Source organism: Chiloscyllium plagiosum, chromosome 2 (assembly GCF_004010195.1).
Source record: "Chiloscyllium plagiosum isolate BGI_BamShark_2017 chromosome 2, ASM401019v2, whole genome shotgun sequence".
Classification (NCBI taxonomy): Eukaryota; Metazoa; Chordata; class Chondrichthyes; order Orectolobiformes; family Hemiscylliidae; genus Chiloscyllium; species Chiloscyllium plagiosum.
This window is the reverse complement of record NC_057711.1, coordinates 80,824,652-80,852,231: the sequence shown is the minus strand read 5'-3', so window position 1 is coordinate 80,852,231 and position 27,580 is coordinate 80,824,652. Positions and strand designations below refer to the sequence as shown.

At 37.2% G+C, this 27,580-nt stretch overlaps 1 protein-coding gene across 6 annotated transcripts in view; it reads left to right on the top strand.

The window, feature by feature from the left end:
• LOC122561196 (transducin-like enhancer protein 1) overlaps positions 1 to 27,580 on the top strand; it is a 116,763-nt gene that overhangs the window by 25,349 nt on the left and 63,834 nt on the right. For 3 of the 6 annotated variants that reach the window (XM_043712780.1, XM_043712813.1, XM_043712770.1), the window contains exons 5-9: positions 1,357 to 1,419; positions 2,389 to 2,493; positions 18,055 to 18,087; positions 18,577 to 18,781; positions 22,601 to 22,617. In XM_043712780.1, the coding sequence (XP_043568715.1) occupies positions 1,357 to 1,419; positions 2,389 to 2,493; positions 18,055 to 18,087; positions 18,577 to 18,781; positions 22,601 to 22,617 (423 nt within the window). The remainder of the gene's footprint in view (positions 1 to 1,356; positions 1,420 to 2,388; positions 2,494 to 18,054; positions 18,088 to 18,576; positions 18,782 to 22,600; positions 22,618 to 27,580) is intronic. The other 3 variants (XM_043712788.1, XM_043712804.1, XM_043712797.1) reach the window with 3 other exon arrangements.

The following is a 27,580-nucleotide window of genomic DNA, read 5'->3' as shown; positions in this document are numbered from 1 at the left end:
TCTCTGTGTCTCTGTCTCTCTGTGTCTCTGTCTCTCTCTCTTTCCCTCATATATCTTTCAATCCCCATATCCACCCTATGAAACTGTGGTGATGGTCACAGTATTTAAAAAGACATAAAAGGTGCAGAAACTTTTTCTAATTTGGAAACCTGACAGTCTCATAAGAATACGTACACTTACATTCAGTGTTATGAGCTTAAAGGAACCAAATTGGGTGCGGTAGTGGAGGACCTTGCATTTCTGAATGGGATGTCCTGGATATTACTGTTTTTGCTTTGGATTTATGTAAGTAAATCAGATTCAGAAACTTAACTTGTTAGTTTTGTAGATAAATTATGGGGAAATGGTGGAGTCATAAGGAGGCAGCTGAATTTACAGGACACGTGGACAAAATTTGTAAATGGACAGAACAATGTAACAAAGTAAAAACATAAAGAGCAACTTGAATATTCCATAAATGGTGTTGAATTGCAAAATAAGTAGTTGTAGGAAACCTTGGAGTCTTGTTAGTCTTGATGCTAAACATGTCCAACCAACCAGACCAATAGCATTTGATACATAAGCAAAACAGTAGCATTTTAGTCAGGAAGTGGTGGTTAAACTGCAGAGACTGGTCAGATTACACCTTTCTATAAAGTTCAACATGCTATTTTAAGAATGATGAAGTTGATAGAAAGGTGTATAATCTGACCAGTGAATGAAACAATGAACGTTTCTGTTGACTGGACAGTCAAGTCTGGGTATTGTTACCAAGAACAAAAACTAAACTGAAAATAATAAGCTATAAGTATGAGAAAGCAGATTGTTTTAACAAGCATTGCTTAGGTTTGGAAACTGGTGTCATCTCTGTATATCATCCAGGCATAATAAAATCCATGGAAAATATTGAAAGTAACATCATGTTTTGTTTGGCAACTTAGCATTTTCAAAGAAGAGAGTGGTTTGCGTGTAGAATGACCTTCCTGCGGAAGTGATGGATGTGGACACACTTAACAATGTTTAAGAGGCAGTAATTAATTACATGAATAGGAAAGGTTTGGAGGTATGAGTCAGAAGCAGACAGGTGGGACTAGTTTAGTTTAGGATTATGTTTGGTATGGACTGGTTCCGTGCTGTGTGACTCTGACTCGATAACACTTTTATTTTGCATTAAAATTCAAAAAAAACTTCTGTTCAGTTGACCTTTCACTGTGCTCATGCTGATCAGAAAGTTGTTTCTTATTAGTAGTTTTTAATTTGGGATACTTTAAGTTACAACATGAGAAATATTTGTCACTTAATTTAATGTTTGTTTTCCCATTTGCTGGATGTTTGACAAGTTTTTAAAAAATAATCAATTGTCGTCTTTTTATCCAGACAGAAATAGCGAAACGTCTGAATACGATTTGTGCACAAGTGATTCCCTTTCTGTCTCAGGAAGTAAGTAAACTCATTGAATTGTTCAGTTGTTTAGTTGCATTTCTGTTCTGTGTTTTGGTAATGATTATTGTGAATATCTCTGTTACTGTTTTGGGAGGAGTGTTTTTTAGTGTAAGTTCTAATATAACATGATGAGTACTGTAGTTCATGTAAATTGCAAGGGGAAACTAATTTGCCAAATATTAGAACTTGCCATTTTTTTAATGCCTTTGTTTTAACTGTATTTTCCTCATTTCACATTTTTTGGTTTCAAAACTATTCACAAGGAAAAAGAATTATAGGTTTTTTCACTTTTTACATCCTCATCAGTAGTCCCAAAGGAACTGATAAGAACTGAGTTCCCTAAACAAATTAGATTGTGCCAAAACTATCCCTACACATGTGTAAATGCACATGCAAGTACCTGCACACCTGTCACACATATGCACACATGCACATAACTGCATTTATGTGGTGTCATGTGCATACTGACCAATTCAACTTTGATTCCTGGTCCTGTAGAATTAATTGATCTCAACCAGGATATTAATCCATGTTACAATAACCCTTCAGTCTTGATCAATACTGTGCTGTTTGGTGGAAGTGGTGATGAAAAGAGACAACCCAGTGATTTTCTTGTTGTCTGACCACTGACTCCTGCTGGGTATTTGTTGTTATTGAACGATGGTACAGCCTAGTTCAGTTAAAAACTTCACTGACACTTATTGTTGAGGCTAACACAGACCGATAGGGCATTTAATTGAGGCTTCTCTTGCTGCATCTGTGATACTGTACTTTGGTGTATTAATGTGGGATGCTGCTTGACTTTGAATTTGGTCTCTTATGTTTTGATATATACAGTTCCTCTTTTGTACAACACCAACATAATAAATGAAACGAATTCCATCTATATTTCAGTTTTCTAAATGCAACAGGATTTATTTATGAAGAATAATAATTTAACACAAGAATTTTCTTTCTGTGAACCAGCATCAACAACAGGTGGCACAGGCTGTAGAGCGTGCAAAACAAGTGACCATGGCAGAGTTGAACAGCATCATCGGGGTACGTGGGCTTCCCAGTCTGCCTCTTACAGTGTGTATACTATCTTTTCACTTACTTTTATTTATATATTGTATGCTGGTGCTTTAGGGTAATATACTTAGTATATTTTATTTTCTATTCCATAAAATAATGTTGTCTTTGATACTAAGTGAAAATCTGTAATTAATCTTTGGTAATTATAGTTTCTAATAGATAGTAAAATTTAGCCAGTCAATTTGCTTGTTGATCAAGGCATTTCTTGTGTCTCATACTGTGTCTTTGTAACTAAAACATTCTGACGCAATGGTCAATTTTGCACAATTTTTATGAAATGAGTCCTGTCAGTATTGGTGCTTCTGATTTTATTCTCCTTCCCTCTATCACGTTAGCCATGAGAATGGATTTTGTAAATTTTGATACTTTCGAAGTTGCTGAAACAACCCACTTCTATTTTAATTTGCTTCATGCATGAGAGGATTTGGCAAATTCAAGTTACTCATTTATCAATTTATGCTAATTGCCTGTGTGAAGATGCCCTGCTGGTTTTTATAGTTCTCTGAGGCACTTTGTAATGATAATTAGACATGCCATTGTAAGGATTAACACTGGCAAAGACCAATGACATCTTTAGACAAAGAGACTAGTTAATCCATCTGGACTCAAAATTACATTCCAACTGAAGATTGAAAAATAAAGGCGGTGGATTAGTGCTGATAAATGAATTGTGTATTGCTTGAAAAGTTTTCTTTCATCATTTCTCAATTATAGATCTACAGTTAGATTGCCTCTGGTAAAGTATTGGCAGTCAATTAGATGAGAGAAACTGACGGGTGACCTTCATTTTATTTTTAGTGATTTTGTTCTAAAACAATGTCAATGACATTTAGGAATACATTTTTCATGCCGTTTTAGCTGTACATTACTATTGAGATTTTCAGTAAGTTATAACCTTCACACACATTCCTTCTAACTTCTAACCCTTCTGCCTCTCCCATGCTCTCTTCCCTTTTATCTTCATCACCATCTCTAGTCCCCACTTCCCTGCATCTCTCTCAATTTATTTTAGTCTTATCATATTGGAACTGCAAAACATTTGTTTGGGCTGTACAACAATTGCTCCAAGCTCTCTTTTATCCCCACTGAAGACATAAACTCCACAATAAGAAATAATTTATATTTGTGTCCTATGATTTCTAAGCAATATCATGCTCTTAAAGAAATGGACAGGGGAGTTTTGAATGAGCTGAGGTTTAGAGGTGGAATAACATACTTTGTATGGAAAGCTTATGAGCTAGGAAGCTCTGTTTGGATCTAACAGGATTTTGTTTGCAAACTGTGTGGTTATGCCTGAGGTAACCATGGAGAGGAAGTAGTTGGTAACCAGCTCATGAAGTTTCTAATGGGGACCAGAGATGCTGGCTTTGATTTTCCTAATACTTTGTCATTGGACGTCACTGTTTATTCATAACTTTCATGCCTGACAATCAAGTTAAGAGCATATGCACCATTCTGCTGGATTTTACTGTTAATGTGCACTGGTACAGAAGCGGGAAAATCTCGCTAATGTTTCTTTCCTGTTTTCATGGTATACAAATCATTAAAGAAACTGATGTTCTATGAATCACTTTACCTCGTCGTATTTTAAAAATTAAAAATGGACACAGTGTAACTTCAAAATTGTATAAATTGGCAAGAGTATTTTTTTTTTAAAATGTTGCTTGTGCTCACTCATAATGTACTTAGTAATTTACTCATTTTAGTGTTGTGCCAAATTTTGGAAAAGCCAATTCATGCAGACCTCTCTGGGTTTGGTCTTAAGTTAGAAAAGTGACATTGCTTGCTAAACTAAATCAATAATTTCCAAACAATTTCTGATATTGTCCCCTAACTAAGCAATATAGCTTAATCTGTTCCATTCTGTCGTTTGTGTTCTGTCAAAAATTAAATGGCTATTTTTATAATTATTCTGTGTGCTGCAATTCAATTTGTGCCCTAACTTGTGCATCATTTTTGCTTAAAGAGGAACTGGTGCACCCTGACAAACCAGAACAGCATAAAATTGGGTTGACAAATCTCAGGACCTTTTTGCTCTGTCACTGAACATGCAATGTGTCAACCTGTCTCCTAAGGGGAAACAGACAGCAGAAGTCTATCTATTTGTAATAGCAGCAGCTGCAGTGCAAATAAATGCTGATCCATTTTATGGCAGCTGCCTGCATCACAAAGGGACATGACCTAGTGTAAAGGACAATGAGGATTATCCACTAAAAAACACTCTTAATTATATTAAGAATAACTGAAAAAGAAAAGTCCTAGTGAGGTTCATTTCTAGGAAAGACCTAAGTGTTTTGTAGATTAGCAGAGAATCTAAGTTCCTGCATTATGTTTCGTTTTAGACTGATTTCATTTATCCCTCTTCGCAAAGTGTACATTTTGTTGGTTGCTATTAATGGTAATCACCTTGATTAGCAATGCTCATGATGTGTCCATTTTCTTCCTCTCATTGTGCAGACAAATCTATAAAAATGTTAATAGAATTTAGCTAGCATTGATATGTACAATTAGGTATCTGGTACTTCATGAAGAAAAGATTTCATACAATTAGATTTGACTAGAGAATCAAGAGGTGTTGGATCATTTTTATCTGCCTTCCACCCAACCATTGACCTATTTCCCTCACTTGTATTAGCATCCACTGTCTGTATTATGATGAGATTCAGTGAACAGAGTTAACTTCTTGAAGGTGCATTCTGTAGTAATTGGTCAATTTCATGATCTATTAATAATCAGACTGAGCTAAGTGGCTGTCGTGACATTTACATGTTTATATATAAAAATAATGAAAAGTGGCTTTAAGTATCCTCCCAACAATGCTTAATGATGCAGGGGCATGGTCTATGGGAAGGGATGAAGCAAAAGAAAGGACAAAGGTAAATTGAAGTTCAATTGATTGTAGTTTTTGACTTACTCCGGTTTCAATGCAAGATGAAATAAATTTGACTTGTTTAATAGGGTTACCAACTAGACTGCTTGAAATGCGTTTAAGAGGATAGTGTTTAAGAGGATAGATGATGTTTAATGGTGAGTCATTGTAACTGCTGTGAAGAGGTTCACGACCTGTAAAAGTTTGACAGCCGTAACCTCGGAAGTCAAGATTTTGTATGTCCTATTCTAATCATATTTCAAATTGTAATTTTTGACTTAAAAGTGAAAATAATTATTCCCGTTTCCAAAATTAGAATTGATAGAATGCTACTTAAATAAAGGATTTATTGTGCTTTACTTGTTATGAATAGTTTGCTGATCAAGAAAGCATATTCTTAAACTGAGTGTGTTTCCAATACAGGTGATAGGAACCACCAGAAATTAAGGCCAAGGTGATCTATCTGCACATGTGAAATCATGCCTTTGGTGTAAACGCTGTCTTGATTGCATTTGAAACCTTCCAAAGTAGCAAACTTTGAATAATTGTGGTCTTGTTCAAATCCAGCATGCAATAATTTCTCTCCTGTTCACTGTAACTAAAGTTCTAAAATCACTTTACTTCAAGCAATATACTTTGGAACTTAGCATGAATTACTTTTTGGCTGTTGGTTCACACACTAATTCAAAGAAACACAAATAGTTTGTTTGACTCCTTTAGAATGATTAGTAAGTTTTTGAGTTGTACTTTAAATACTAAGCTGTAAATTCTATCCATTCTCCTGGTGCCTAGTTGAATCCATTTCTTTATTTTTTTTCCCTCCTTTGCCTCCTTTCCAGTCTCTTGTTTGGTGATGCAGCCTCAATCATATGAAAATATACAATAAAATGGAAGAATTTGATTAAATGTGATGGTCAGGTTCAGTTAATGCATCTCTGCTTATCAGGAACCTGCAAACATGACCTTCTAAGATTTCGCTCCAAAGGCATTCAGCACTAAAATAGAAATGTTGGTTTTCAGATTTTTTGTATTGAGATTGACAAAGTTTTAAAATTAATTTTTGGGGGCCCATGGGTAACACTGAAAAGACATATGATTTTCTGGTTGCGATGAAAGGATCAAATCCTCACAAGGACATTATTGTATAAGGTAATGATTTAGGAAAGGTTAACAGTGGAGACCGCATTAAGCCTTAATCAATCTTATGCCACATTGTCTTGGGTGGGGAAAGGTAGAACATGTTAGGATCTCGTGGAGTAAAGACCTATATTCACAGGTCGTCTCATGATCTTGGTGATAATATTTATCTGAAAATTGTAAATTGTACCTGACTGTTATTACATAATAAATTACGTCTTTGTTAATACAAGACCCTCTTCTTGTTAACATTCAGTTGATGGCAGTGAACTATCCCAACCAGATGTTACCAATGGTTGGTATTGCAAACTAAAATATGACACAATGATCAGCGGTATGCATCATTGACTAATATGGCATAATTACCAGCAGTGAGGATAGGAATTTGATTTGGGTGTAGAGAATGAATTATGACTAACACAGAAGGACTTTAAATTTACAGCTTTAAGAACTACTCACTCAGCCAATCAAAGAAACTGCTGAACAGCTTCAGAGAAAATCCTGAAAATATTAGTAAGGGAACAAGAGCACTTAATGATTAAAAGCCTTTTACTTCTCATCCTGGTAAGGAGGGTAGAAGCAAGTGTGAGCAAGAAATTAGACCCCGTTGCTAATTACAGATCTGTTAGGTGGTGAGAATTAGGAAGAGCAGTCTAGATCAGAGGTTCAGTGACCACATATTGAAGGTGAGTAAAGATAAAAATTCCTGTTGGGCAAAGGAATATTTTTGGTTGTGGTTCAGAATAGTTAGTCTTCAATGTTAATGTGGTGGAGCCACCAGCATTAGGGGTTAGATTAGATTCCCTACAGTATGGAAAAAGGTCCTTTGGCCCAACAAGTCCACACCGACCCTCCAAAGAGTAGCCCACCCAGACCCATTTTCCTACCCTATATCTAGCCCTGACTAATGCACCTAACACTATGGGCAATTTAGTATGACCAATTCACCTGACCTGCTGTACATCTTTGGATTGTGGGAAGTAGCAAGAGCACCCGGAGGAAACCCAAGCAGATGCTTGGCGAATGTGCAAACCCCACATAGACAGTTGCCCGAGACGGGAATCGAACAGAGTCCCTGGTGTTCTGAGGCAGCAGTGCTAACCACTGAGCCACCGTGCTACCCTAAATCCATTGGACAGAACATAAAAACAATGTATTTGACTCGTACCGTGCCAAGACGATACCCAATGCACTACTCGAGGAAATTAATTATCAAGCCGACTTGAGTTTGATGGAACCGTATGAGAATGGACAGCTCATTAATTTTATGTTTGAGTGTCACTATCTTGTTAGATGTAATACCATTGGAAGAAATAGAAGTTCGAGCCTACAGAGATGAAATTGCTCTCGAGATTAAATATATTCTACAAGCGACACTGCAACACAAAAGGCATAAGATATGTATGTAATAGATAAGTAGAGAATGTATATGTAAGAGATAAGAAATTTTACACATGTATTGACTTCAGCATTTGCATGTTACTACAAGAGATTGACTGACTGGTTACAATAGACAGTGAACAGGTCAAAAGAAAGTAACTTGTGTCAATTTGTTCAAAGATACACTAACTAGATCCAAGAGCAAGTTGGTGAACAACGGTTAGAAGATTTCATTGGGTTGCCTTGACTGATGGCAAGTCCAAGGAGAAGAGACAATCTATTGAGATTAGCTGGAAGGCATAAGAAACATGCTTCATATGGGTGAGAAGAACTAATGGCCAGTAAGCCAAAATAGGCTCAAGTAAATTTGTTGAGAACAAAATCTGAGAATTCTCTGCTCTTTTTGTATTGTGTTGAAGGATTGCCAGACCAAATATCCAGTGAGTTGGGTGAGGACTTTAAGCACTGATAGCATTTCACAATTCTGGGTAATTTGCTATTCTAGATGGCTGGTTATCCTCGTTTTGCTTTCGGAAAATATCTTGCAAAGGATGCACCAAGGACATTTTAGGGATCGGCAGTTGTATGTCCAGTTCAGTTAGTGGTATGGTGCCCAGAGATCTCAACAGAGATTGAACATTGGAAAATGGTCCTGTCATCACTGAGGAAAACAGCATAGTTTGCAAATCAGAATGAGCAGTACAATTCACTTAATCAATCTTTAACCGAAATTCTTCACAAACCAACACAGCTGGTGAACAATGAGTAATAGCAGGCTTGAATTTGATGCAAGATGATCAAGCTACACTGATTCAAGAAGAATATTTCAATTCTTTTCCTTCTAAGGAAGAATTATCAGTAGAAGAGCCAGGTTAGCAGCTATTTTCAAAGAGCATGACTGAGGAAGTGAACATGTTAGGTTCAACAGTAAGACAACCAATGGGCAAATTAAGATGTTTAACTGATTTACAAGTTGAAGTGAAGAGTTTACACATTACAATACAGGGATTTCTGCAGTTTGGGATTAAAGATTTACCTGCACAGATGGAAGACAGGCTGCATGTTACTTCCTGGATGTCAACACTGTGTTGGGATGATTAACATTCACAGGTTTAGGACATGGTCAAGAAAAAAAACTACCTACCACAGTGATAGAGGATTTGCCTGACTCAAAAATGGGATACCGTATAAAAGAAAATACTTACTTCAACAGAACTGCCATATTCCATAAGGAAATAATGAGTTTTAAGGTTCCCCCAGATGATGTAATGGGGAAATGGCCTGATCGTTCAGGGAAGAGTTCTGCAGAAAAATTAATTCTGGACATTAAGGGCTTTCCATGTAAGGTAATTGGCTACCTATTTAAGTGTAGGACAAAGAACACATCTAAGGTCAACTCTCTTCAAGTCAAAGACCCATCAAGTTTTCAGTCCAAAGAGGACATTCTGAAAGATTTGCAACATTTGCAGACTGCCTGACATTGTGTAGTCAGATGTTTTAGATATTTGTGAGTTTAATTTATATAAATGAATTATAAATGTTGACTATGGTGGATTGCAGGGAGACAAAACTTGGCAGAAGGGTGGAGGTGGAGTGGAGTTTTTAATAAAAGATCATTGTTCTGAAAGTGTTATTAAGCTCCAATCAATCTAGTCATTCTGGCTTAATTGAAGATAAAGTCGTCATCTTGGTATCTCATTGAGTAAAGACCTATAACCACCTGTATTGTTAGCAGCAATCTTTATTTCACTAATGTGATTAGTAGAAGACTGTATAATGCAATAAACTACATAAGCTCTACCTTTATTTAAGATCAGTGTGTCTCGTTAAAAATAAGTTTGTGGCAGCAAACTGCCCAAACACAAGTTGCCAGTGTTGATTTATTATCCTAAAATCAAGTACTGCAGTCAGCAAAGCAGATTCTCTGTTTTTCAGTGACTCCTTCAGGAGTCAATTAAGCTTCTTAGACAGAGCCTTCCAAACTTGCAACCTGCATGACTTAGAAGGACAAGACCAGCTGATACATGGGAACATCTCCATTTGCAAATTCTCCTTCAAGTCATACATCATCCTAGCGAGGAACTGTATTCCTGTTCCTTCAACGTTGCTGGGTCAATATCGTAGATCTCCCTCCCTAATAACACTGTGGGTCTACCTGCACCAAATGCATTAGTTCAAGAAGGCAGCTCACCTCCACCTTAAGTACAATTTTAGCCATGCAATAATTGCTGGCCTATTAATTTATTTAAAAATGGCTTCTACAATTCGGTAGTTTCATAGCTATTTTCTGTAAACAGGCTACAATTTACCAGATATAATTTGAGTTTTACAATTTATAACACAGAAATTGGATTCAGACAATCAGGATTGTTATTGAGCAACCTAGTTATTGCCAAATCTGTAGTGCATTAGGTGGAGAAAAAAAATTTCCTCAAAGAATTGAAAGCCCATTTAATTCAAAATTTAATATTTGAATTTTTTTTCCAAAAATTGTTCCTTTGAATCACTCTCGACAAAATAAATTGCATTAAACTTACTCTCGAGTTGCCATCAGCTATGAGATATTTCCATCTTGGCATCTAACAACTCTAATGCCTTGAGTGTGAAATAAAACTGAGAATAAACTGTCATTTTGAGTTGGTGTTGCAAAATCACTTCCTAAATACTTCCACAGGACAAACAACAATAGTCTTTTTTATTATTAATCTCCAACCAGTTGTTTACGGCAGACTGTGATAGGAAATTCAACGCATCCTAATCTTATGCTATTTGGAAATGTAAACAGAAACTTGCTAGCTCTCTTGAATATTTGAAATCTAATTAGTGTGAACCGATATTTAATTCTGCGTCCCTCAAAACTTGAATGCTGGTTGGACAGAATTAATCCTATTATCCACAATTCTATTGGGGAGACAGATCAGCCTGATGCACTTGCTGTTTGCAATGTAAAGTTCAATTCTCTTTCCTGAGTTCTAGTACTGAGGAGTTATATGTCCACGTTCTAGCTATTTTTATAAAGCCTGTTGTTAATTGCTGTCAGTTCAGCTTGCTGTACATGCATCACTGCTTCTTTCAAAGAAATTGGACACAACACTTGAGTAGTGAGCAATAGTAGTAATTGGTAAGAGGACAAAGTTGTTACTTGGGTTGTAGTGAACATAGTTCTAAATGGCATATGTCCAGTTTTTAATTAAGTGCTAATAAGCATGCTTGGTGGACCATAGTGCATACATCGACTTGCTTTGTTTATTTTCTTTCCTGGCTTGCAGCCGAGCATTAAAGTTCTCAATTATTTTGGGCATGAAGCAAATTTATATTAACTTGTTTAAGGAAACCTGTTACTGTGGAGTGGTGTTTGATGTTCTAGTATAGCTTTTTTGTTAATTAACTCATTAATTAACTCATAACAGTTCCCTATCATTTAGATATTGCCTTAAATTCAGCTGTTGAAAATGTGTTGCTGAAAAAGCGCAGCAGGTCAGGCAGCATCCAAGGAGCAGGAGAATCGACGTTTCGGGCATAAGCCCTTCTTCAGGAAATTCAGCTGTATTTTGGAAGTCATATACATTGCAATAAAATTTAAATACTTAGTTAGGATGCTTCTCAATCTTTCACCAGTCTGCATTAATGGACTGTGTTACTATCATGTACTATGCATTACTTTGTATAGCTAAATTGTTTATATGAGGAAATCTCTCAACTTCACATTTAACTACCTGTTGTGACCTGTTCTTGTACTGAGCACTGCATGTAATTGGATATAGTTTCTGTTGCAGGCACAGTCAGTGACTTGGGACCAAATTGTACCTGTTTCGAAAAGTGTACCTGCCTTCCACTCTCTTTTTGCATACGAGCAATCATAATATCTGCCATGACCCTGCAAAAACCAGACATAAAATATTCTTTTTTTAAAATGGTAACTAGGAAAAATTTGATAATGGCTGGCAATGGATTTAAAATGAACAAAATAAGCATTTTAAGCTGTATCTAAGCATTGCCTGGGTAATCTTATTTGAAATAATTGAAAACAAAAAAGTAAAAAGTGTTTTCTGGTTGGACTGTGATATGTTGGGGAGTTCTTTAGCAAATCAAACAAAAAAAACTTCCAAACCTGACCTGTCAATGCAGTTGTGTCCATTTCCGTTTTGGAGCTTTAGTGAAAGCTTGCAAATGAGTGTGTAGTGTTAATGTCAAAACCTGGTGTGAATTATTTCTGTCCTGAATAGTAGTCAGTCAGGAAATTTGGTCATTGGTCTCATTGGGATTCTATACATTTATATATTTTGTGCTGACTTATGGAACAGTGGGATACAATGATCAGTTTACGGAAAGTCATAACAAACGTTTGGGGCTTGCTGCTGGCATCTTTTGCAAGGGGATAATGTATGAATGGATGTGCAGTCGCTGCATATGGTGAGGCTTGAACAAGGTTAGATACCAGGTTCCTCAATCTAAGATGAAGTCAGAAATTACACAACACCAGGTTATAGTCCAGCACGTTTATTTGAATTCTCAAGTCTTATTCGTCGAGTGAAGGAGCAGTGCTATGAAAGCTTGCGTTCAAATAAACCTGTTGGACTATAATCTGGTGTCTTGTGACTTCTGACGTTGTCCACCCCAGTTCGTCACTGGCACCTCCACATCAGAAAATAAGATGGAAACCGCTAAAACCATTCTGCTGTTGGAACAGACATCCCTGATGGATTTAGAGGAAGTAACAAAAGCTAGACTGCTGGAATTGGCAAATGAATTCAAAGTAGAATTGTCTGCCAAAGTTCAGAAGGGAGAGATAATTGAAGTATTGGCAAATTTTATGGGATTGTTGGAAAACCAGGAGGGACTAGATTCACCAAGTGATGAGTCACTTGTGATGGAAATGATTCAATTATTAAAGCAGAGAAAAAGAGAAAGCAGTTCAAAATAGAAAAGGAACAAGCTTTTGAATAAAATAACGAAAAAGGAAACTATATGAGAAAATATAAAACTGAGTTTCAGAGAGAAAAGGAATAAGAGGAAAATGATGAATGTCATCTTACAATTCGAACGAAAAAGATGCTAGATTCTTACAAAGGCTGAAATGATGAAGACTTTAGTCATAATACAAAGTCCAGTAGAGGGACAGGATGTCAAAGCATTCTGCCTGTCATTTGTGAAAATAGCAAAAGAAATGAAGTGGCTAAAGGAAAGCTGGATGGTGCCCAGTGCAAAGCTATTTTTCAGGTAAAGCACATGAAGTCTATGCATCACTGTCAGAAAAGATTGCTATGGACGATGACACTGTAGAAAGGCAACTCGGTTTGTATGAGTTGGTTCCTGAAGTGCACAAGTAAAAGGTTAGAAGTCTGAGGAAGAAAGCTGAATGAACATATATCAAATTTAAAACGGTAAACCAAAGTAATTTTGAAGCTCTCCGACATTAAAATCTCACCTATTTTTGCAGTTAGAACACGTTGAGGACTAAGGGTTGCAACTGCTAAATAAGCAGCAACTAAATAAATGGCTGACATAAAACTAAACTGCTTTTCAGTTGCCGTCATAAATTTGAAGGATAAAGGATGCAAGAATGAAATGAAGACTAGTGGCCAGGATAAGAAAGACAAGTCTATGAATGCCCAAAATCCTCTCAGCTCAGAAGAATAGGTGCTGAGAGTGGAGGTGAAAATTGAATGCCTAAAGATTTCTGTTGTGATACTGTCAGGCACCTTCACATAGAATGCTAGGTGTTGAGTGGGAATTCTGTGGGTATTTTGCGGTTGTTAGTGAGCTTTTTAAACTCATTCTTGGAATGAGGGCATCGCTGGCTAAGCCAGCATTTATTGTCCACCCCAGACAACAGTTAAGAGTTAACTACATTGCTGTGGCTCTGGAGTCACATGTAGTATAGACTGGGTAAGAATAACAGTTCCCTATCCTCAAGGGCATTAGTGAACTGTTTTGTTTTCCCCAACAATCGACAATGGATTCATGATTATCATTAGACTCTTTATTCAGATTTTTATTGAATTCAAATTTCACCATCTGCTGAGGCAGGATTTGAACCCAGGTTCCCAGAATGTTACCTCAGTCTGGGTTAACTGTCCAGCAATAATATTAGGTTGTCACTTCCCTTAGTCCTAATAATAAACTCGAGGAAAATACCATCAATCAAATTGTAGCTTTAATTACAGCCAGAAAGTTAGAGGTAAGTATTACCATGAGTGCAGGAGAGATTAATAAGTTAGATGAATGAGTTAAAGAAGGAGAGAGAGGCCTTTTTTCTTCAAATGATACAGTCAAACCATAACTCTATTCAGAGATTCTCAAGCTCTCTCGCTGGAGAGGGATATATTTTCCTTCCAGAGAATGGCATTCATTGGCGGAGCTTTGATAAACTGGCTAAGTGGAGAGATGCCCCGTTCCATTGTAAAATAAAATGCAATTGAAGTGTAGCTTGTTGTCCAGAACAATGAAAGGAGGAGTTGTTATGGGCCGTGCAGTGGCTTAATGGTTAGCACTGCTGCCTCACAGGATCCCAGGTTCGGTTCCAGTCTCAGGCAACTGTCTGTGTGGAGTTTGCACGTTCTCCCTTTGTCTGCGTGGGTTTCCTCTGGGTGCTCCGGTTTCCTCCTACAATCCAAAGATGTGCAGCTTGGGTGAATTGGCCATGCTAAGTTGTCCATAGTGTTAGGTGCATTAGTCAGAGGGAGGCAGCTTACTCTTCGGAGGGTCGGTGCAGACTTGTTGGGCAGGGCCTGTTCCCACACTGTAGGGAATCTAATCTAATCAAATAACTTAGGAATGGAGTTGACTTCATATCTGTAATGATTTGGTGATAGTTCAACTGTAATCATGAAAGCCCAAATGGGGTTAAAGTGACAGAACAATTACAGGAATAGGTTCTTGGTACTACTTGATCACATGGTGACCAAACCAACCCTAACCGTCATTCATTTATAGAGATCAAAGTTATGCCAAAAATAGGGGAGCTAAAACTTTCTTTAAGAATGTGGATAATTCAAAGGAAGTGCTTAATAGCATAGAAAATGGATCCAAAGTTAAATAAGTTAATAATCTGATGAGGAAATGGACACACCCTCAAATACCTGTGTATGAAGAAACAACACTTACTCATCAGAGAGAGATACCACCCAAATACTGTAAGAGTTACTGCAAGTAGCGCGTGAAAATCCTATGCAGGGCATATTGGAATATAGAAAACCCAAGCATTGATACCTGGCAAACTTAAACTTCCAATTAACAGTGTAATCTCATACCAAAGTTCTGAGATTATGCCTTCAATTCTTTAAGTAATGAATGAGCAAGTTTGGTTATAAAACTGTTGAAGTCTACTGTCTGTCATTTACAAACATGATGCGCTTTGGAAAGATACCATCCGGTCTCAAAAATCACGATTAAGGTATATTGTCATGGATGCCGACACGATTAGGTCAAAGGACTAGATTTCTTACTCATTGCTACCAGAGATACCCCAAATGAATTTTCTGGGTTTGGCACATTTGAATTGATCTGTATCCATGAGATGAGAGAATTGATCTGTATCCATTAAAGCTGTTTAAGAAGACTTTTTAAGGCGATAAGAGGAATTCTGACTGTTAGATTACATGTGTGTTTCTAGAGAGATTGGCAGGAGCATCTAAAATGGCACAAGAGCATTTGGAAAAGGCACAAACACACTGAAAGAATGGGCAGACAAACCTGCATATATAGAATTTCAAATAGGAGAAAAAGTGTTAGTATTATTACATTTTAATAAGATTAGTCTCTGAAGATGAAATTCAGTGCTACGTGCAAATTGATTAGGAGAATTATACCAATGACTTACCTAGTAAATATTCATGATAGCAGGAAGAAAAATCTGTTATGTCATGGTGAATATGTTAAAATGATCTCATCACAGGGAGAAAGATGAGAAAGAGCAAGTATGCCAGGTGGTAAGAGTACAGGACTATGACAGATTCACAAAGAGTAAGGTTGGAGGAGAGGTAAACCATTCATAATAGAAACTTCCAAAAATTTGACTACTTAATGTTGAAATACTGGGACAGTTAAATAACATATATGGAGAAAAGACAACAGGAAGACCCAGTAAGGTTACTTATGAAATTCAAGAAAATCTGTGTAGTTACACTGGATATACTGTATTGGCCAGATGTGATGTGAATGTTGACAAAGCAGTACTGATGAAATTTCTCTATTATTTTTGAATGAAAATAGAGATTCAATATGTGCTGGAAAATCCTTTGATGAAGATCACTGTTATTGGTTCCTAAACTGGATGTGTTCACTAGATATTAAGTACAAGAGATTGGAGAAAAGTAAATGCAGTAACAAAATCAAATTAATTCCCAATTCCTCAGTGAGAAGGTTATATTGATAAGGTTGGCACTGCTTCATTCCTTTCTAAGATTAATCGATTTAAAGGGTACTGACAGGTATCAATAACTTCAAACGCTAAGAAGATTTCAGACTTTGATATAATCCATTTGTTTTACCAATTTTGAGTGATGCATTTGGGTCTAACAATCTCCAGCTATGTTTCAAAGACTTGTGAATTAGGTTGTAGCTAAAGTACCTAGCTATATAGTTTATTTAGATGATATTGTAATGGGAACTTTCTCACTAACAGCACTGTGGGTACACTTGCACTGAATTAACTGCAGCACATTCTAAAGGGCAACTAGGGATGGGCAATAAATGCTGACCCAGCAAGCAACATCCATGCCTGATGAATAAATAACAATTTAAAAAAAAACACACTAACACTTGGGGCGAAAAGTAAAGCAACTAGAAGACTTGTATGTAATTAAACTTATCTGGCTGTGTAATAAATCGCACCAAGTGAGTTCACAAAATTGGGGTTAATTTTCCTAAACATGCCTGTGCCCTGAGATAAGTATTGAAAGCTTTGATGGAATTCCCCATTCCTAAAATTAAATAGAAAATCATGATATTTCTGGGAATGTGTAGGTTGTATCAGAAATTTGTGTCTAACTTTAGCACAACAGCTGGATCTTAACAGATTTGTTATGGAAACAAGCAATGATAGTATGATCAGCAGAGTGCCAGAAAACCTTTGAGAAGCTTTGGGAATTCTAATCCTAATAAATGAACTGGCATTAGTACAACGTGGAAACGACATGTTATTCCTGAAAAGTCGCCTCCTTAATATCTCGGGGCTGTGCCAAAATTGGGAGAGCTGTCTCACAGACTAGTCAAACAGCAGCCTGACAATTGTCTGAGAGTCTGTGGGTATGACTATCTCTCAGACAGCGCAATCACCATTCTTGGATATGTCCTGTACCAATGGCAGGACAGACTCAGCAAAGGTGGAGGCACGGTGGTATACAGTCAGGAGGGAGTTGCCCTTAGAGTCCTCAACATTGACTGTGGACTTCATGATGTTTTATAGCATCAAGATAAACATGGGCAAGGAAACCTGTTGATTACCATATACTGTACTCCCTTGTCAGATAAGTTAGTACACCTCCATGTTGAACAACAGTTGGAGGAAGCACTGAGGGTGGCAAGGGCATAAAATGTACTCTGGGTAGGGGATCTCAATGTCCACCATCAAGTGTGGCTCAGCGACAGCACTACTGATCAAGTTAGTCGGGCCCTAAAGGATGTAGCTGCGAGTCTGGGTCTGCGGCAGGTGGTGAGGGAAGAGGGCAATACATACTTGATCTCTTCCTTACCAGTTTGCTGGCTGCAAATGCATTTGTCCATGATAATATCAGTAAGAGTGACCACTGTACAGTTCTTATACAGACAAAGATCTGCCTTCACATTGAGAATATACACTGATGTGTTATGTGGCACTGTTACCATGCTAGTTGGGGAGGCTTTGAATAGATCTAGCAACCATTCGGCACTGTGGGCCATCTGCAGCAGAATTGTACTTCGCAATCTGCAACCTCATGGTCTGGCATATTCCCTACTCAACCATTACCACCTAGCCAGGCATTTTTGAAACATACATTTTCATTTGCAAGTTAAAAATTGATCTATTGGATCAGATACATGTATCAAAAGATCATTTGTCTCATGTTACTGCACTGACTACAGTTTTACACTTTCCACATTACCTAACCAGACACTTTACATTGCATTGGAGATTCATTTTTTAAAAATAGCACTCTAAAACTACTTCTGTTGCATCTCTTATTTTGCAGACCATCATCAGCAAGCCACATACAAACATTTATGTTAGTAAATTTTATTTGTTATATTAATATGGAATTTGAGATGAGGATGATTTATAGATACCATTTCAAGTGTAATGTTTAATTCAGAGTTTGAAGTTTGTAATCAGAATAGAATTAGTGAGAGTAAATGTTTGGCCACTTCAAGAGTAAAGTATATCTAATATAGACTTAAAAGGCCTGGTGCAACCTTTGCATCTAATCTGTGTGGTTGTTTATCGCTTGTGTGTGTTTGTATCTGTGCAAGATTACAACTCAATCAAAGTGGACAATGGTTATATGTAAATGTTAAACTATCATGGCTAAGCACATAGAATGGTACCGTTTTTGTTAACTGCACTTGCTATTAGTTGCTATAGTATTTTTTACTGCAAATGTTACTTGTCTTTTGTTTGTGTAAAGAGCTCCTCACTGAAATTAACCATGCTTTGTTTCATTTCTTCCCTCCATCTTGATTTCCTGACAAACCCGTGGTGGTCTTAATATGGACAGCAACAGCAACTACAGGCTCAACATCTTTCTCATGGTCATGGACCTCCTGTGCCTCTCACTCCTCACCCTTCAGGACTTCAGCCTCCATCAATCCCCTCACTTGGTAGCAGTGCAGGCCTTTTGACTCTATCAAGTGTTTTGGGTGGACAGCCCCACCTTTCTATGAAAGATGATAAGAAGCACCATGAATCAGACCATCACAGAGGTGAGAAGCAAGGCAGGCCTGATTAGAAACTTTTTGAGAATTTCAGTCCATCACCGCTACATTGTTTTTTGGTTTCAAAATCGACACAGATGCAAAAAAAGTATAGTTAACCAATTGCTGAAACAATCAGTTTTTGTTTCTATCCAAGATTTAAACTTAATTTTGTCATCTTCTGAATTTTATGGTTTTCTGTGATATGTTATGGTGAAAAAGCTATTATAACAAGACACTGCAGATGCTAGTGATCTGAAATAGAAGTAGAGTGCTGGAAAACCTCAGGAGGTCTGGCAGCATCTTTGGGGAAACTGTTAACTTTTTGAGTCCAATGACTCTTCAAATCACTGCTGAAGAAGAATCATATTGGATTTGAAATGTTAACTGCTTATTTCTTTCTCCACAGATGGGGCCAGACCTACTCAGTTTTATCCAGCACTGATACAAATGTGACTATTTTGTTGGCAGTCTACATTAAAATGAACAGTATTGAAGCATTACCTTGTGGAGCATTATCCACATTTAAAGAAAATGGAAGAAGACTTCCTCCTTTCGTGGGAGATGAAAGCACAGTTACGACATTTTTGGGCTTTTCTCCAAACTTGCTTCTTAATGTCATTTCTGCTATCCCAGTTTCATGTCACAAATGTTATAATTACATGAAGTAAAGGTATTATATTCCACAACATTCATGGCAATTATAATCTTTACTATCTGTAGACTGATCTTCGGTTTCTTTGCTGATTACTCCTGAGTGCTTGTTAATGATAGCAAATGCTCAGCAAATGAATAAAGGTCCAAGTCCACAAGTAAATAAGCAGACATAGCATATAAAGTGGTAATACCTGAAAGAGATCAATCCCTTTTTATCACATCATTACAGTGCTTATAGCTCCATTTAAATCGATTCACTGGTGGAGAGGTGGGGGAAGGCTTTTTGTTTGTAGTCTTTGAGAATGAAGGCATCAACAAGTAATGGTGTTTGAATTAGATAGAAGTAATACAGTGTTGCTTATTCCTCTGCCATTTATTCGCTGCCTATTTTTGTTTAACTGATAATTCCTCTTGGAATAAGTAGATCTTAATTCTTAAAATTAGCTCTGATTTACTTTCTGTAATGGATGTATTGATGTGATGGAAACTAGTTGTTGTGTCATCTTCATTTTTAATTGCTTTGACCTGTTTGATTGGGATAAAAAGTCCATTCTCATGTTGCATGCATGTTAGTATTAGCAGCTACTCCGTTTTCACTGTTAGCATACCTTTTTCTCCTACTTATTCACTTCCATTCTCCAACACTCTACCTTTTAAATGTTAAATTTGCAAGTTAAAACGGGTGAGGCAGAGGAACCTTTGTCTTAAAAGAAATATTTACAAATGTTGAAGTTACTTCAAGTGTCTTAATCTAAATGCTTTGTCAGGTAATATTTAGAACATTTTGCCTTAAGTAATATGTTTATGATTTCTAATTGGCATCATGCATTGCAAATGTTCAGTTTCCCTTATTTGCCCTCCACACTGCCCTCAACCCCATGTTCACATGCCTTGGAAGTAATCGCTAAAGAAGAATCTTGTGATCTTTTGGATCCAACTCCCTGCTAAGCCTCATACAAAATTAGCAAGCCTATTGTAAGCAAGCATGATTCTGTGGACAGCAGCAGAACAATGTGATATAATGGTGAAGAAAACAACTGTGTAGGGTGTTTGGAAGCCTGAGTTATGTGCATTCTCATTGCAGGCTGAGGAATATTACATCTTCTCTCCTTGCTTTTATTTTGTACTCCCACCACTCTCCCATCCATCCCACCAGGAGGGTAAAAGTAGTGGAACAGTAGAGGGACAGAATAGTGATGATATTCCAAACCGCTTCAAGGATAATTATTTGTTCAAACAAATACAAACTAAGTTGTTTACGTATTGGTTTCTTGTTTCAAAAAAGCCTTCTGCTACCAGACTGCCTTTCTCCTCTTGATGTAGTTTCTGTATATCTACATACTCAACATGATGCATAAATGCATGCTCCTGGGAGTACAGTAAAATGCAGTGCAGCTTTTTTTACCATATATCTATGCAAACTTTCCAGAACCAATAAACTTTCCAAAAAGTGAACTTTGCAATTCAATGTGCAATATGATTCTGTCTTTTTTAAGAGAAGTTTTGCAAACAGTGGTGATAATTACCTAATAAATATTTTTTTGAAAATCTAATTAAAATAATGTCAATGTGCAAGTGTTTATGAATAGAGTTTATTAATTAATTGGGAATAGCCTTAATATTTGAAATTTAATAGAAAGTTATTCCCATCAAAAATTTGATTTACATGATAGATTCTGTGATTTTAATGCAAATAAAGGCAAACAGCTATAAATTGTTTATCTGTCCTCCATTTGATGCCAGATGTGTAGATCTGGAGGATAAACACAAAGCTTTAGATTTCTTGAACAACATAGCCACATGCAAACAGAGACATTTTTCGTAGTGACGAAAATAAACTAAATAGGTCAATTACTTTTAAGATGGTTATTGTAAAGAGATACTCGTTGTACAACATGTCTTATGGTTTTGTCACTGTTTGCCACATGACCTTCCTTGCAGCATGTTTGGTCCTCTTTGTCATGAATATTCAGTGCAGCTGCCTGAAACCCTATGGTCTTAACCTGATCCTTTATCTTCTAGTCCCTCTGCTCCCCAGTAAGAAATTAGAAGATACACCTCTCTGAAATCTTTTTCCTCAGTTAATACTGTTGTGAATTGTTGGCTTAGGCTTTCAAATTTTGTAATCTAAAGTTATGCTGTCTTGATGATGAATGGAATGATGTAAATGGTGGGGTTTTTTTTAAAGCATGAAAATGACATTTCTGCATTGTGTATTGAAGAAATTTTGGAAAGGTTGAAATAAAGCACAAAATGTGCATTGGACCAAATATAATATTAGTCACCTCCTCTAATGTAAACTAAAACAAACACAAAGGCCAGCTTTGATTTTACGTCTTTGTTTTCCATTGCTCATTTTTATCTCTCCACCTTTTTTTATTAAAAATTCAACAACTATAAGACCTATTCACACAATGATGCTAAGTTTGGAATGATATTGGTAGGCGTTTTTGTCAAAGAAAAACTTCTGAACCTAAACAGACTTGGCTTGAACCGAAGTAGATCATACTACAATATTTCTAGCTTCACTAACCATGCACAGGAGATGGTTGCACTAGCCAGAGACAAGTGGGAGATGCTGTAATTCTGCTACAGTTTATTCATCTTTTTAGTACTCTCAGCATTTTTACAACTACAGATAACAAGAGTGTTTGATGGACAATGACATCACCAGAAAACCATCCATACTGTTTTATCTTTCTGAAATATGTATCAGGAGAGGGAAAATAAATTTGATGTTGCTAGGTTTTAGCTGTAGTCATGTTAAATCATCCTGCTCAGTTAAATTGAACAGTTTTCGCTTTTCATATTTTTTTTAAAAGTCTTGTATTAAGATCGATGTGCTGTGAATCAATTTAATTTAATGAATAAGACTTGCACTTGCTGAATAACTTTCGTTGCCATTTTAATTTAATAACCCAGCAGTAATTTATTCTGTCATTGGTTCCAAGGCCAGGGGTTGTATGCAAAGAACTGATGTACCTATAATGTTAAAGTACATGTGGAACTTCTAAAAGAAATGTATTAGAAATGTGCAATGAATTGAATGAATAAAGCTGTTGTGAAAGCATCTGTCGGCTTGCGTTCTAATTTTCTTTTTTCTTTGTTTCTTTTTTTGCCTTTGTATCTGACCCACCATGTCTATGCATTTTGTGGTTACTGTGGAAACAGAGAGGGACCCAGGCACTGTAAGTACTTCTGAATATCCCACTTCCACTCTCATTAACTTTTTCAGTGACCAGGCAGTAAGGCAAATCTCAAAGCAGATTTTAAAACAAAAACTATCTCACTATGCTATCTGCCAATTTCTCTCCTCCTATCAAATAACTAAAGCTATCTTCAAATGCTCTTTAAATTACTGGAATCGAATTTACTTTGGATATTAAGTGGCACAAACTGGGTAAAGGTTTGGTGTCCCTATCTTCATTTTATGTCCTTTCCTCTCTTAGTTATACCAGATTACTGCAATGCATCAAAAAAGTTATGTGAGCAATATATACCATCACTTCTTGTAATGGTTAGAAGCTATTGGGAAGAAAAATTCACTTGGTATGTTTCCCATAATTATTATATTGAGCTTTTCAAATTTATAAACTTGTGATTGGTATTGAAAACGTCAGTGTTCATTAGCAGGTTAATTACAAATCTGTTCAACTTTTGTAAGCAAGTAAGGTCAGAACTACACGAACAAATTGAGATTTCAGTTCCTGTTTTCCAGTACTGGAACTTTCAAGAAGATTTTTCTGTAAGTGCCAGTTTCTGAAGCTTAATGTAACTGGCAAAAATAAGATGATGAACATTCCACAGTTTGTGAATCCAAATACGGTTTAGTTTTCTTGTCAGTCTGCTATTGCTGGCCTTTCAGGGTGTGGTTAATTAAATTGAATTATGTGAATAAGACAAATCAGTTATACTCAAGTATCCTAATATTCCAATCAACAACTTATAGTGAGCACAATTTACGAGGTGTTCTCCTTCTCACATATGAGATTAATTGTGATGCAATTTGTGCTTCGTCTTGTTTTTATGCCGAATGATTTTTTTTTGATGTTCCATTAATACTTACTTGAAATTGTACTATTTAAGACAGCTTGTGCCATTTGCATTATGAACAAGAATCCACAACACAAAGCAAATAACCATTATGAAGTTAATATGTATAGTTTGGTGAGCTTTCTTCACTTTTTCTCTGAGATTGGCAAAGGTCTTCACACACAATTCATGGGGAAATTATGTTGTTTGTCTCACTGCATTGACTGACAGCATACATCTATAATCCAAACTAAAATGATTAGAAAAGTGGATCCTTTAAATGTAGTCCAGTGGTGGCAGCACAGTTTCATTCACCTCCTATGGCAAGCAATGGTGTAGAGGAGTTATACATTGTCACCTGAATGCAGAACTATGTGTGTTTGATTGTTACTGTTTAAATAGTTTAACAGATTGGTAGAGTTAAAAGTGGCAAATGTTCTAACAGTGAAAAAATTACACCAGACAATTGTTTTTAAAAGAAATAGACCTTTGCATTCAGATATCTTCCTGAAGTGCTTCTTATCATGAAATTGTACTCCAGGCATTTCGTTTTGACAATCCTGAATTTGAATGTGATTTATTTGACCGAAACTTTCCAAGTACTGCTCCAGTCCTGCCACTTCTCATTAGTTCTCTAACAGGCGAAATATTGACTGCTCAGCCTGATATATGAAATCGAGTAACAACTGTGGTTTTTATGGAATTCACACAAGTCCATGACCATCTGATTTCCTTTTGTGACCAAATCTCCCTTGAGCTTGGAATTTGATTAGCTGTCTGTTATTATGGGTATAACTGCCTAGTAAATTTAATTAAATTTAAAATGATGCATGAAGCTTGAGTTGCTTGAACCTGGCACAGGTTTGGGTGGCTACATTTAACAAAGCACTTGATGTCTATGTTTACCTCTAGCGAGATTAATGAATGAGCTCGTGCATTTGTCATACCTCAGGTATTCATTTATCATTTGCTTTCCTACTGTTTAGAGATCATGTTGTGAAAGCAATGTAACACTGTCTGCAGTGCCTGACCCCACGTCAAATTATGTGCAAGAGAAATTTCAGCAGCATTGGTACTCTGCAAAACCTGTAGGAAAATAGCCCATCATGGATCAGTACAATGTTTACTTTATTTTGAAGTAATGCTTGCTGTGTGTGTTTATTTCTCCAGCAGCTAATTTTATATCCTTTGCAAACATATATATGTTTTGCCAAAGATATGCAATTGTGGTAATGCTGGTTAGTGTATAACAAGTGAAGAAAATCACCCAAGCATCACTTGGTCCAAATTAGCGTCAAATAAAAATGACATTACCGGGCTTTAAATTAAACTGTGCTTCAATGACAACTTTAGGAAGATCAAGAAGTTAAATTATTAAAGTTCCTCTTAACCCTTGATTCAGGAGACAAATAAGAATTAAGTTTACAGATATATTAGGAATGTAGAAACACAAACGGATCAGCCAAGATCTTATTAAATCATGGCACGGTGGCACAGTGGTTAGCACTGCTGCCTCACAGCGCCAGGGACCCGGGTTCGATTCCAACCTCTGGCAACTGTCTGTGTGGAGTTTGCACATTCCCCTGTGTCTGCGTGGGTTTCCTCCAGGTGCTCCGGTTTCCTCCCACAATCCAAAGATGCGCAGGTCAGGTGAATTGGCCATGCTAAATTGCCATAGTATTAGGTGCATTAGTCGGGGGTGTAAATATAGGGGAGGGGAATGGGTCTGGATGGGATACTCTTCGGAGGTTCGGTGTGGACTTGTTGCACCGAAGGGCCTGTTTCCATGCTGTAGGGAATTTAATCTAATTTAAATGGCAGCACAGGCTGAGGACCAAATGGTTGACTTCTCCTATTTTGTATGATTGCATGTTATAGAGTTATGAAGAGAACTTGGAAAGCAATTTGTTTGAAGTATGGTGTAGTAAATGGAAAGCAATTTGTTTGAAGTATGGTGTAGTAAATGACAATGTTATGAAAGAACTTTATAGAATTGAGAAATTGGCAAAGTGACATAATATTGCTCGGATGTAAGATTATAAATCCAAATGCATTTTGTCCTGTTGGCCCCTATATGAACAACCTAGTCTAACCCCATTTCCATCACCATACTTCTCATTTTCTTGGCGGCTACATTTTTATCCTTAGATGTGATGAAGGTGCCAATTACAAGGCTGATGTTTGCAGCCTTCTCTAATTGCCCTTGAGAATGTTGAGGTGCAGGGGAAAGCACCTTCTTGACCACTGCATTCCATCTGGTGTAGGTACATGTACAGTGTGGTCACATAGGAGGTCCAAGATTTTCACCTAGCGGCAGTGAAGGGCAGTGTTTATATTTCTGCTTTAAGATAGCTTGTGGCTTAGAGAGAAACTTGCAAGAGATGCTGTTCCATGGGCCTGCAGCCCTTTTCCATGGTCAAGCTTGCAGGTTTGAAAGTTGCTGTCAGTTCATCTTTTAAGTTGTCGATTGTGTCAAATTTCTTGATTGTTGGTTGAGTCACACACATCCAGGAAAGTGGAAGTATTGCATGACACTCCTGACTTTACCTTGTGGCTCATGGACAGTGTTTGGGGGATATGGACATAAGTTACCCATAATCATTTCCTAGTCTCTGATATAATCTTGTGACTACAGCATTTAATAGGCTGTGAATTATAACCCCTAGCACGCTCATGGTTGAGGTTTTCGTATCGGTAATGTCAAGCAGAGATGGTTAGACTCACTGGTTGGAAATGACCATTGCCGGGCATTTATGCGGTTATGTTACTCGGAATTTCACCTAAGTCTGAATGTTTTGCTGCCTGCTTCGTTATCTAAAGAGCTGTGAATGGTATTTGAACAGTGCAGTCATCAGTGCAATATGCCTAGTTCTTGGAGCGAAAGGGGTCAAAAGGTATGGGGCGAAAGCAGGAGCTGGGCATTAAGTTAGATAATCAGCCGTCTTTATATTGAATGGTCAGCAGGCTTGAAGGACCAAATGACCTATTCCTACTCTTTTCTATGTTTCTATATTATTGTGCTGTGGGAAGTCATTAATGAAGCAGTTGGCAGTAGTTGGACCGAGGAGTAATTCCACAGGAATTCATGCGTAAATGTTTGGCAGCTGAAATGCTTGACCTCAACCACCACAAGCATCTTCCTCTCTGCCAGGTATTCCTCCAATTAGTAGACCGTCTCTCCTGATTTGGTTAAAAATCACACAACACCAGGTTATAGTCCAATAGTTTTAATTGGAAGCACTAGCTTTTGGAGTGCTGCTCCGAAAGCTAATGCTTCCAATTAAACCTGTTGGACTATAACCTGGTGTTTTGATTTTTAACTTTTGTTCACCCCAGTCCAACATCGGCATCTCCAAATCATCTCCTGATTTGCATTGACTAGAGTGTTAATGGGACTGCTTGATGTCACATTCTGTCAAATACAGTCTTAAAGTCAAGGGCAATCATAATCTCATCTCACCTCACCTCTTGCATCACGTCTTTGACCATGTTTGGACCAAGGTTGGAGTAAGATCAGGACCCAGCAGCCCTGGCCAATCCTCAGCAGGTTAGTACTGTGAATGTGCAGCTTGATAATATTGTCACTAACACTTGCATCACTTTGCTGATAATTGAGGATGGGTGAGTGGATAATTGGCGGGATCGAATTTGTTGTCCTCCTTGTGCATAGCATAACTGCACAATTTTATATGTTGTAGCCAAAATGAAATGGCACAGCTAGTTCTGGAGTACATGACGTCAGTATTACTGCCAGGATGTTGTTGCTCTCATGAGATTCAATGTCTTGTACAATTTCTTTATCCAAGGATAGAAAGGGAGGCAAAAGAGGAGGGGGAGTGGCAGTTTTGATAAGGGATAGCATTACAGCTGTGCTGAGGGAGGATATACCTGGAAATACATCAAGGGAAGTTATTTGGGTGGAACTGAGAAATAAGAAAGGGATGATCACCTTATTGGGATTGTATTATAGCCAGAGGAAATTGAGAAACAAACTTGTAAGGAGATTTCAGCTATCTGTAAGAATAATAGAGTGGTTATGGTAGGGGATTTTAACTTTCCAAACATAAACTAGGACTGCCATGGAGTTAAGGGTTTAGATGGAGAGGAATTTGTTAAGTG